Source organism: Zosterops lateralis (assembly GCF_965231275.1).
Source record: "Zosterops lateralis genome assembly, chromosome: 13".
In the NCBI taxonomy this organism is placed as follows: domain Eukaryota; kingdom Metazoa; phylum Chordata; class Aves; order Passeriformes; family Zosteropidae; genus Zosterops; species Zosterops lateralis.
This window is the reverse complement of record NC_139773.1, coordinates 5,574,106-5,585,873: the sequence shown is the minus strand read 5'-3', so window position 1 is coordinate 5,585,873 and position 11,768 is coordinate 5,574,106. Positions and strand designations below refer to the sequence as shown.

At 43.5% G+C, this 11,768-nt stretch overlaps 1 protein-coding gene across 1 annotated transcript in view; it reads left to right on the top strand.

Annotated features, from left to right (window-relative positions):
* Positions 1-5,191: 5,191 nt before the first annotated feature.
* ENTREP2 (endosomal transmembrane epsin interactor 2) overlaps positions 5,192-11,768 on the top strand; it is a gene marked incomplete at both ends in the record, with an annotated part of 87,466 nt that continues 80,889 nt past the window's right edge. Inside the window, one exon of the mRNA XM_083871210.1 lies at positions 5,192-5,422. Coding sequence (XP_083727336.1) covers positions 5,192-5,422 — 231 coding nt within the window. The remainder of the gene's footprint in view (positions 5,423-11,768) is intronic.

Below are 11,768 nucleotides of genomic sequence, written 5' to 3'. Positions count from 1 at the left end.
ACCACAGGGCAATCTGCTTTTCGGATCCAATCACGTGTACCCAATGTGAACTTTCAAGCAGTCATAAAATGCAGAGCAATTATCTTGATTTCGGTGGTGTCTGTGGCACTCCAGGACACTCAGGTGGAGGAAGTCATTCCAAGGTAGGTATTTCTGAAGAACAGACACACACTGTTTTCGGATTAAAGCATGAACATTGAGGTTTCTTTCATTTTTTATCTGCAAAGCTTTCTTGTTTAAAACCCTTTTGGCTTACATACAGAAGTAAATCCTGTGGTTTTATATATGCTTAGATTATGTTGTTAAAGGATGCTATTTTTGTGAAACCAACTAATCTGTGATTATCCTCTGTGTAAAAACAGGAACCAGAATAATGGCTGTAAAGTAATGGCAGGTATTTTTCTTTGTCTCCTTCAGGTTGATGACTGGTTGGGGTTACAGACCAATTCATAGGTAGTAGATGGTGCAGAAAAGCTGAGATATTCAGGGATCCACATATAACTCCAAGTCCTTAAAGAGAAAAGTGACAGAATGGTTCCTCTGTGCACAGTCAGCCCACCAAGGATGTTTTTTCAGCCTACAGTGGAGAGGTGACAGTTCCCCTTATTTGTGTTAAGCAGACTTTGTCCAGGGATTGGTTCATTGCAGGGCTCTTGATGATTGTAAGGCAGATGCTCTTGTTTTTAATATATCTTTTTAAAAGCTTTCATAAATAGGCACTTAGGTTTCAAGCACAGAAGCAGGGCTTAGTCAAAGTCTGCTGATCTTCACAGTAATTTTTAAGGTTTTTATTAGTAATATTGTCATATACATTATTGGTGTACTTTGTGAGCTCTTCATTCATTTCCACAGAAAAATTGCTGTAAAGGATGGGACTGGGAGTGTCATCGTACATCTGATTTGCCAAGTGAAAACACAGCGGATACTTTTATTAGTATAAAAGTAGGGAGGTGGGAAGAGGATTTTTATTTTTGAGGTTCATTGATTAACTACAAGTCTGTCAGAGGCAGTTATCCTATTTTGAGAATATTGTTGAATCATCAGGAAGCAAAATAATACCAAAGATAGCAGTGCTACCATAAGGTTTTAAATCTACAGATTTAACTCTATGATCCCTTCTTATACTGGTGGGCACTGGCATGTATTGTCTTGTTGTCTTTGACACATTTTGGTATCTGCTACTACGAGGGGGTTTTTAAATTTTCAAAGCCTAAGGCTAGTAAAGCAGGAAACTTCCTGCAAGATGCTGATTACAATTGGATGTGGTGTATAGATAAGGAAGTCTTTATTATTTGCTGTCTTGCCCTCCTTTCTGTCCCTGCCCAGTACAATGTTTTGGAAGATAAGGAAGATTGACTGTCAAGTGTGAGAAAATGTAAATTTCTTTTAAAATGTACTGCAATACCAGCTTCTGTTGCCTTCGAAATCAAATATCCTTATATGCTTAGAAGTTGGCATGTGAGAATAAGTTTCTCTTCAGTTCTGCCAATGATACAGACTTTAAATTTAGGTTATTATATTCATAAACACACTTCATTACTTCTGTAAAAATTAGATATATTGGGGATGGTTCCTGGTAAACTGAGATAAAGTATGTTGGAGTGCCTTACAAGTTATTTTTAGAACAGGGCAAAGTGTAGCCATGGAAAAAGATTTTTTTTTTTTTTTTTTAATATATATGCCAAGAAATTATTATATGCTTCAATTGAACTTATCCTGGATGTTGTGGTCTGGATACTTAATTCTTTTTGAGGAATCAACAGGGTAGGCAAAGTGGAATTACTTACTGCTGGTGTTACAGGGATGCAACAACAACTGAATGGCTGAGAAATTTCTTATTAAATATTAGAATAATTATTTTAAGTCAAGACATCAAGATGAATGATGAAGGTCGGATATGGAAGGAGATACATTGTGTGTCTATGTGTAGATAAAGTTTACATTTTTTTTTTCAAGACTGATACTACATTTGACCAACTGCATCTTTAGGATGTACATTGCGTGACACAGCCTGATTTGTTAGTGCTTACCGAGTCCTTAAAGCTGCATAGCTAGAGAGGAGCTGCTTCAAATGAGGAGCTCATGTAAGGGATGCAGATTTGAGCCATGCTGTAAGTGGCAGTGACAGGGCCCTTGGACATGCTCTCAATATCTGTACCCTGTAGGGCACCTTCATAATGGCAAGAGAGGCTTTACTGTAACTGCGAATTTACTTCTCTTTGCTCCTTTTCCAATTCTGTCAGACTTGAAAATGCCATTTGCTTCATCTCAAATAACAGTTGAAGAGACAGATGCATGAAATTCACTGCAGTGCAAAGTGAGGTAGAATAAGTACAAACTTCTATCCACTAATACAGTCCTGGGTATGAAGCTGTTTCCTGAGCTGGTGGGGACCAGTAAAGCTGACAGTACTGACACAGTTACCATAGAAGTGGCTTCTGAGTTTTGATGGGTTTTAATAATAATAATTATTATTAGGCTAATAATAAGGTCTGACATGTAGTGCCCTTTGTGCTGCCTTTGGGAAACAGTTTGGTAAATTAAAAATTAGTTGTTTATAGTGTTCCCACAGAAACATGGCTATTCCAAAGCTTTTGTGGCCACAGTTCTGGAAGAAATTTCAGTACCACATCCCACTTACAGTTACACACAGTGATCTGGCATTGAAAATACCAATGGAAGTATTGTAAAAATAACTAAGTTAGGGACAATACTCCCCAAACTGCTCTCAAGTACTTCTCAAACAAATCCAGCAACTGAGACTCTTCATAGAAAACTAAGAAGTGTACCTAGAGCTAATTCAGATCTTGAACAGTATCCATCTACATCTGAATGCTCACGAATAGTGGGGTGGCAAAATGTGATCCAAAGTCCTGTGGGTTCTTACTGGAAGCCAAAATAATTGTTTTCTGGTAGCCTTATTTGGCCATATTGGAAGGAGTGGAAGTATTGATTACCTGAGAGCTTATCCACATGTGAGGCTCATGGACAGCAAATGAGCCTGTGGATTTGCAGTGCCAGATCCTCCTCTGGATTACCCACAAATTATATATATATATATATATATTTTTTTTTTTTTTTTTTTTTTTTTTTACATACAAGTTAGAAAGTCCTTGGAAATGAAGGTAAATTGCTTTGTATGTAATGCATACAGTAGTGTCAGCACAGGGAATTAGTGAGATGTAAATTCACACCCCAGTGTAATGTGTCCTAATTTCTCCAAGCCCTAGGGCCATCTTGTTCCTGAATGAGAGCACCCACATAGAGGTTTAAATGCATTTATTAAGGTTTCTAATTGTCCTGCTGTTGAATAACCTAAAGCATTTCTGCCTTGTTGAAGAATGAGCTACTTAATCATGGAGACTGCACAGGTTCAGTTTGCATCTGGGCTTTGGTTTTGTTTCTTTTTGCTAGAACCTTTCACTCTATTTGGCAGAAGATTGGAGCACAGACTCTCCCTTGACTTTGAAAGGGTATATTGAAGTAATATTTCCAATGTTGGACAGCAAATAGTTCTACTTAAATCAATACAAGTGGGAGTTAGTTTTAGTGTGAACTGGTATAAGCAAAAATCCAGTGTGATCTATAACCATACATTCCCACCTGCCTTCATTTATCTCTTCTGCCTGGGCTTTCAGGTGGGAGGTAGCACACCTGTGCCAGCAGTTAATTTGGGAATGTGTCCTAGTGTGTTGTTCCTAGCTGACTCCCATTTGCTACAAGGCCCAGTCACCCAGAGTTTTGTCAGGGGCTTTTGTCTCTCATTAAAATATGGCTTTCACATGTGCTGGAGCAGTATTCCAGCCATGCTGGGGTGGCAGCAGCTGTTATCCTCTGATGTTTGGTGACACAGACCTAAGCTGAAAGCAGCAAACTTTTTTTGTGTTCTTACATCTGGATGTTGTATGAAAAGAGGGGACCTACTCTCTGACACTTTCCTGTCAAAGCACACTTCCTCACTACTACCTCCCCAGGAAACTATTTAATGCTAAGAAAAGTCCTTGGAATAAGAGAAAAAGAGCCTCACGTATAAAGGTTTAAGCCTGGTGTACGTGTGATGTTTGGGTCGGGTTGGGTTTATTTTTGAATATCATAGAATTACAGATAGGTAGACTACATGTACCAATTCCTCTATTAAAAAAATACTGGTTTAGCAGATTATGGTGTTATAAATATGTTAATCTTGGCACAGTTTATTACCCAAACTATCCTGCAGTACAGTGAGATGATTATCTGGGGTTTGGGTTCTGTTTGTGTGTTTTCCATGAGTAGGCCAAGCTGTTTGCAGTTGATACCTAATCACTGTGATTTTCCTTCTGCAGATAAGTGCCTTCAGATGCTGTGGGCAGCCTTACCATGCTAGACCCTGTTGGCAGCAGCAGCAGAGCTGGGAAGTTTTATAATTAGAAGCTTGATATGTTTCTGCTACTGGGGGTGCTGTACTTGAGACTTGGCTATGGTTTGCTGTGAGGAAAAAAAAACCACAAAAAACACCTAAAAATTTGAAAGCGTTCAAGATGTCTTTTGCACAGAACTGGGACCAGCCCTGCCCTTCCTCCGCGCTGGCCGGGAGCGCACGGAGCAAAGCGGAGGCTGCCAGGTGCCGCTCAAAGCCCAGGCGGGAGCGGTTTCGCCCCCCGGGCCCCGGCGGGAGGAGCGGGGCGGGCCCGGGGGCGCTGCCCGGGCACTGTCCGTGTGCGGGGGCCTCTGGCCGGGCCCTCGCCCCGCGCCCGCCCGGCACACGGGCCGAGCCCGCAGGGCCGCCGGTGTCCGCGGATGCTCCGGCCGCTGCCGCCGCCCGCCATTGGCCGCGCGCAGCCCTCCCCCGCTCCCCTCCCCTCCCGGGGCGGCGGGGCTCGGGCTCTCCCCCGGTAGCGGCAGCGGCGGCGAGCCGAGCGGCGGGGCTGGGGCGCTCCCGGGGCTGGGCCGGAGCGGGGCCGCCCCCGCCGGCGGCTGAGGTTGAGCCGCGCCCGCGCGCCGCAGCCCCGCAGCCTCCCCCGCCCCGCGCCCGCACCGGGGACCGGCGGGGACCGCCCCGAGCCCGCACCGGGGACCGGCGGGGACCGCCCCGAGCCCGCACCGGGGACCGGCGGGGACCGCCCCGAGCCCCGGCCGGCGCCGCGCGGGTGGCCCCGGGCGCAGGGCGGCTCCTCCTCCATGCGGCGCCCCGCCGCCCCGCGGAGCGCGGAGGATGCCGGCGGGCGGCGGGGCCCCCGGCGGGGCGCGCTCCCTCAGCCCCACCGCGCTGTCCCGCAGCCTGTCCCGCCTGCGCCAGCAGCGCGCCCGCTCGCGGGCCATGCTGGCCCTGGGGGTCACGCAGATGGTGCTCGGCTGCCTCATCGTGGCCGTCAGCTTCGCCGCCCTGGCGCTCACCACCTCGGCCCGCGTCCGCCACTCCTGCCCCTTCTGGGCCGGCTTCTCGGTGAGTCGGGGCCGCGGGAGGGGCGGGCGGCACCGACAGGTGGGACCGGGCGGCGGGGCCGGGCCTGGCGCCCTCCCGTGCCGGGGCCGGGCAGGTGAGCCCCTCGCCCGCGTTCTGCGCGGCTGCGGCGCTTCCCCGGCCCGGCACAGCCCGGTGGCGCTTCCACCTCCCCTTCGGAAGGGCTGGCCCAGGCGGATCGGGTTTTATCACCAGCGCCGGGTGAAAGTTGGGATGACAAACGAGCCCGTGGCGTCGCCTCAGCCGCCGGTGCCGGTTCCACCGGCGCTGACTCGGGCTCGCCTTGAGATGCGGCCGCCGCTCGGGGCCGGCGCGGCTGCGGATTCGGGCGGGTGATGCTGGAGGTGACCAGAGGAGACGGGCACAGCAGCAGTGGGGTTTAAGGAGAGTTCTGCCGGGGAGAGCGCCGGGTTTGGGGCACAGAGAGCGCGGCCCTGAGGGAGGCTGGGGCTCGCCCCAGGGGAAGCTGCTGCTCTGAGGGAAAAGCTTCTTCTGAGCCTAAATCGGGGTCCTCCTGATTCCTTTGTGATATCCGTGTTCGCTTTCATTGTGTCCTGCTAGCGCAAATTTAAAACAAACAAACAAAACCAACAACAACAACAAAAAAACCAAACAAACACACACAAAAAAAGAGTTGATGGTCTGATTCAGGTGGTCTCATTTGGTGCTGCGTCTGTGTGTGGGTGCAGTGCACACATCAGGATAATACTGCTTCATGAAAGCTTTTCTCATAAGCTGTGAAATGGGGCTTGACATTTATGAAGAATTAGGCGTTTCTGAGGGCACTGGTAGCAGACTCTGTGTTATTGGTGAAGATTTGCTCTATTTAATTTAATGCGTTACTGGTTTCAATTATGTCTCTTCAGCTCTTTTAACGGACCAGAGAGTTTTCAACTTCAAACTTGCTTGTTTGAAACCAGAACAGTTAGATAAAATATTTGGGGTTATTTAGTTCTGAGCATGTGGTGGAAATAGTGTAATTTAAAAAAAAAATTAAACTATTTAACATGCTCTTATACTGAATATGAATTTTTTTTTTCCTGAGTCCTTCAGAGCAGAAGACTCATTCTGGATTAATTATCTGGATATCTTTCTTGATTTTGTTGTGTTTTATTCTAGTCTTGAAAAGAAATATGAGTTTACACGAATTGCATTGATGTTGTAATAGTAATTCTATTGAGTTTGATCCTCTGCAAGAGAATATGCAATTATTTGTTGCGATGAGGTGTGAATTTTAGGTTCAGAATTTGCTAACATATTAATGTGCTGCTAAACCAACATAACCTTTGTTTCTTACATTGACAGAGTGAGCAGGAATATACATAACTGCTTGTGGATTCCACTAAGCACAACTTTTTCACTGGTGCCTTCTCCCCTACCCCCTGTGTTCTGTGTGCAAAGACACTTCTGGTGCTCATGGTTGTGCTCCAAGATAGGCAGGCTGCTTTTCTTACTGTGGGTACCTTCTACTCTTCTCTCTGTGCTGTGTATTTCACAGAAAATGTGTTTCCCACTGGGATTTCATGCATGTTAGAGACACCAAACCCATGATTCCAGCCTGTGGTAGGAGGGGTGGAAGGCTCAGAAAATTGCAAGACTGTTGACTGGAAGGCCTTATGTGTTGTTAGAATGAGGCAGGTGTACATTGTTTCCTAAACTAAGAGTTTACTTTTTGAAAAACTCATTCTGCCTTATAAATGATCTGTCTGAGCATTAGAATAAACTCAGTTTCCTCCTATTACCCTTAACCCTAAGTCTCAAGAACTAATATAAAATAGAGCAGTGTTTGAAGCATGATGTGCTCTAAAGAACTTCTTGAAATTAGTTAATTACACAGCCTTTTCTAAAAGCCATTTGAGGTATTTAGTGAATTTAACAAACACTGGATATATCATCACTCACAGCTGAAAAATGCTTCTGTGGAAGAGTAACAGTCTTTAGCTTGCTTCTGTAAAATATAGTTAAAGAGGTAACTACAGGTGGTTTAAGTGACATGAGAGAAAAATAATGGAACTATCCTTCCCCTGTTTATTTGGTGCCAAAATCAGACATAGATATTCACTGCCTTCATGCAATTTCCCCCTCACTTCTTGGAAGTAAATAACTGAGTCATTTGATATTAAGGTAGCAATTCTGAATCTATTTTTTTGCTGTGTTTATGTGGTATACTGTAGTTTTTAGTCATTAGAAATGCAGATCCTAAAAGAGAGTAGTCTTGGAATTGGTACTTTTCAGCAGTTTTCAACACTAAATGCCCTGTCAATATAAATGAAGGCTGCAAAATTTTGTTTAAGAGCCTTTCAAATGTTTCTGAAAATAATTTCCTAGTGTTTGTAATAGTCTAGCTGGTTGAAAAAAAATCAGGCTGCATATTAGACTCAGAGAAAGTTCTGTAATCAAATGCAAGGAGAAGTTCTGATTTCTCACTTTGTTTTTGAAATCAAATCACCTGACCATATAAGTGAGAGCTTATTTAAAGAACAAGGCACGATAATTTCCATAGAACTTTGAAGAGTTCAGAGCTTATTTAAGTATCATCCCATTCCTTAAACAGTTTATCTTTCATGGCATCCTATTAGGAAGATACTTTTTATCTTCATATATCTTGTATTAAGACATTTTAAGGTAATTAATCAGAGTCAACCTCACACTGAGCAGAAGGAAATTTGAGGCTCAGATAAACAGGTACTGGTTAATTCTCTGCATAGTCATTGGCAAGACCTTGCAATCTGTGTGCTGAAATGCTTGGCAGCTTGTTCCCATTGCAGTTTCCTGAGAAAATGGTGATTTTTTTCTTCACATTCTCTCACATGGGTAAAAGAAAATATTTTTTTCATATGAGGGGGATGAGCATTAGTGTCTTTGATCCTGTTAAGAGCATCAAGAACAGAGTACCAGTCTCATTTTAATCATGGAAAGGTTGGTCTCAAAATTAGGCTGTTCTGATAGGTCACTGAAAGTATAAGCAGTGACGAGGTTATTTGTCTTTCTTGTAGGTCCATAGTTGCTTGAATGTGAGAAAATATTTGTACCCTCTTTGCCCTTTAGAATGCAAACCACATGCCAGTCTGTAGTGTGCTGGTTCTGTACCTGCCCAGATGGAAGGAAGTGCTTCTGCTCAGTGTGTCTGGTGTTGATGGTTCCTGTCAGTGTTGGGACAGTAGCAAACCACAGGCTGATGGAGCTGTGGCTGTGTGACTGCAAAAGCAAAACCCGCTGTGTGAAGTCATTTCATGAAATTATTTAGAAGTTTGCAGAAAGATGTTTATCCTGCTACCCCCATCTTGATCCCAGCAATTTAAGATAATTTCCAGTCTTAGTTAGAGACCGGAGTTCTCTCTAGTAGAGAAAAGTATTAATAAAATAGTAAATTAAATCATAAGATTAGCCAGGTTTCTAAAACTATTCTGGCTTTAGAAATCTTAGCATGTACTTGCTGTGTATTCTTCTATCTCCTTTTTTATGTATAGTTACTTGACAGTCACGTTCTTGTGTAGAAGTGTGTTGCTGGAAGATCTTGTGCTGCCTTTCCTTTTTATGAAGTTTCTTCTCAATTGTGCCTGTTTTCATCCATATCCCATGTTCAGAGCAGATCAATTCTTCTGGCTTAAAAGCATCTTTAATGTGGAATGTTCTCGAGGTTCATGACATACATGCTTTTTTTGTTCTTTGAGCAAAGATGTATAGGGAGACTGTTGGTGTGAACTCAAACTCAACTTTGCTTTTATGGAAAATGGGAAATATGTTGTATACTTGTCTACGTTATTAACTGAGAAAGCTGAATGTAGGAGCTTTTTCTGTATTCTTCTATGACATGATTCAAAATAGGTTTTAAAACTTCAAGCGATGCTTAAAGTAGTTGACTTTCAAAAACTCCCACTTGTCTGTGACTTGTACGTGTTCCTTGCACGCACCAGGTTGTCCTGGCACATTCCTATACCGAATCATTGTGGACATGAAGGGGAGATGACAATGGTTTGTTAGAAACCGTGTTTTTCTCTTCTCCGTTTCAGCTGAAGGGGTTTTTTTTCCCTTCCTTCTTTCCCCTGTACTGTCCTCTTTTGGTATTTTTCCATTATTTCCTGTGGATAGTCAGGAGGAACAGTGATAGCTGTAGCTTGGGGCAAGGAACTTTAGTTTGCATGAGGAACCTCTTGCCAACAGTGTGACTGTGAAAGCAAAGCTCCTTGAGAGAAAGTAACCTTACAGCTCCTGTTGTGTGACACAGTGTTCACTGAACTGGGACAGCCTGGAACACAGTCATTACTTTGTCTTGGAGACAATAATTTCATGTCTAGGACTCAAAGGGCAGCTTTCTTGTCCACCTGCTGTAGGTATACTCCAACTCTATGGTTATCAGGTCGTTTTTCACAAAATGTTCACTGTACTTCTGAGTGTTCTCTGTGAGAACTCTAGAGACTCTCTGAGAGTGTGAGAACCCATAGTATGGGTTGTTTGGTTGAGTACTCCTGGTTAACACACACAGCCTGAGAGCTCAGCCTGGAACTTCCTTGGAGGAAGCACTGTTTGGTGAGAGTATGTGACCAGATCCCTTCTCTGCAGTGGATTGCTCTAATAGCAGATTTCAAATCTATGGACTCGTGGGCATGATGATTAGTTTATCGTGGATAATTTGTTATTCTGTGAAGTTTGCTGCTGGTTCAGACAATGTTCTATATATCTAAATATTCACTTTCAGGCTTCTTTTGGAGGAGTTTGTGTTGCTGGTTTGGGAATTGGGTAGGTAAATTTCCAGACAGAAAAACTTCTTGGGAGACTTATCCGACCTCTAATGCAGATTATCAAGTAGTCAGGTCCAGGGAACAAATGAAACTGATTTGTCTGGTGGCTGTTGAAGATCTTATATAATTCCTGAACGACAATGCACCACACACCAGGACATTACTTTGATATTCCTTGCTTCAATTTGATGAAAAGACCAGGAAATGGATCACTTCAAAAATCCTACAAATGACTTGGTAAATCTTTTGCCTCTTCACGGTCTGGCTAATAGGTCATGGCAGGTTTTTGCCAGTGTGATAGTCACAAACTAAAAGCAGCTCAATGGATGATACTTTTGGGAAAGTAGTACTGGCAAATTTGACTGATCACTGGTAACTCCTCAGTTAGGAATTGTAAGATGCAGTCACAGTTTTAGTTACAAATAGTGGAACTTTCAGTTATACATACTTGCAAAAGAATTACACTAACTTTGATTCTTTGAGACGTTATCTGTCTGCTGCTGTATCCTTTTTTAACTTCCATCCCTGGTTTTTTTCTGAATTTTTTTTGGGTTTGCTAACACCTCAGGCACATCTTTCTTTTCCTTTGCAAGTTTGTCAGGGCTTTGAAATGTGAGCAGTCTGTGGAAGGAAGTCAGCTGTCTGGAACTTTGTGTCTCAGGAAGCCTGCGAGGGGTGTGTGTTGCTGGTACATGGTGTTGGTAAAAAAATATCAATGTCACCTGCCCAGCCTTGCTTCTCACCTTCATAAAATGCATGAGGATTGCAACGTGTCCTGTCTAGGTGATGGATCATTAATAATTTTATTAACATTCTTGGTTTGTACATCCTGAATATTTTGTGACAGACAAAAAACCTAAAACCATCCAACCCAGAAAACCTGAGGCTGTTGATAGATGCCAGTTAAAACCTGTGGCCTTGGTGCACAAGGAAAGGTCATACACACGATACAACATGAGAACTGAGAAGCCTTGGGTGCATCCTCTGTGCTTTAGGGTCCAGCCAGGGCTTTGGAACAGGCATTAATGGGTGAAAATGTTTCCATAGCCTGATGGAATGATGGCAAATCAGACAGCTGGGTAGAGGAACAGTTAGAAAGATGACAGTGTTCCTTTTTAATTCTTTGAACTGTGCATGATAAAATAACTGTTTGTAACTTCCTGAGGATTTGGGGCTAAGTACAGCCTTGAGATTTTTGTCTCCAGTGCACTAGAGAATAGCAGACTCATGGAAGGCAACATTATTGGTTTCATGAGGCACATCAGCTTTTATTGCTTCTGAGTAGGTTCTGTTGCCTTAGCCTTAAGAGCAATTTAATTTAAAAACTTCCTGTGCTACAGGAAGGAGTAGTGGAAGAAAGCAAAATAATTATGATAAGAAGCAGGAGGTGTCCTGTCTGCAGGGAAGAAATAGCATCATTTTTCTTAATTCTATATTATTATAAGTGACCTGTAGTCTGAAGTATTTTATTTTTCTGCAGGCAGCCAGACTGCAGAATAAAAATGTTATTTTGAGTAAGTCTCTTACTGTTGTCAGCATGCAATTTTTAGTTAGTTTGTTGTGGGTTTGTTTTTGTTTCTGTCTGT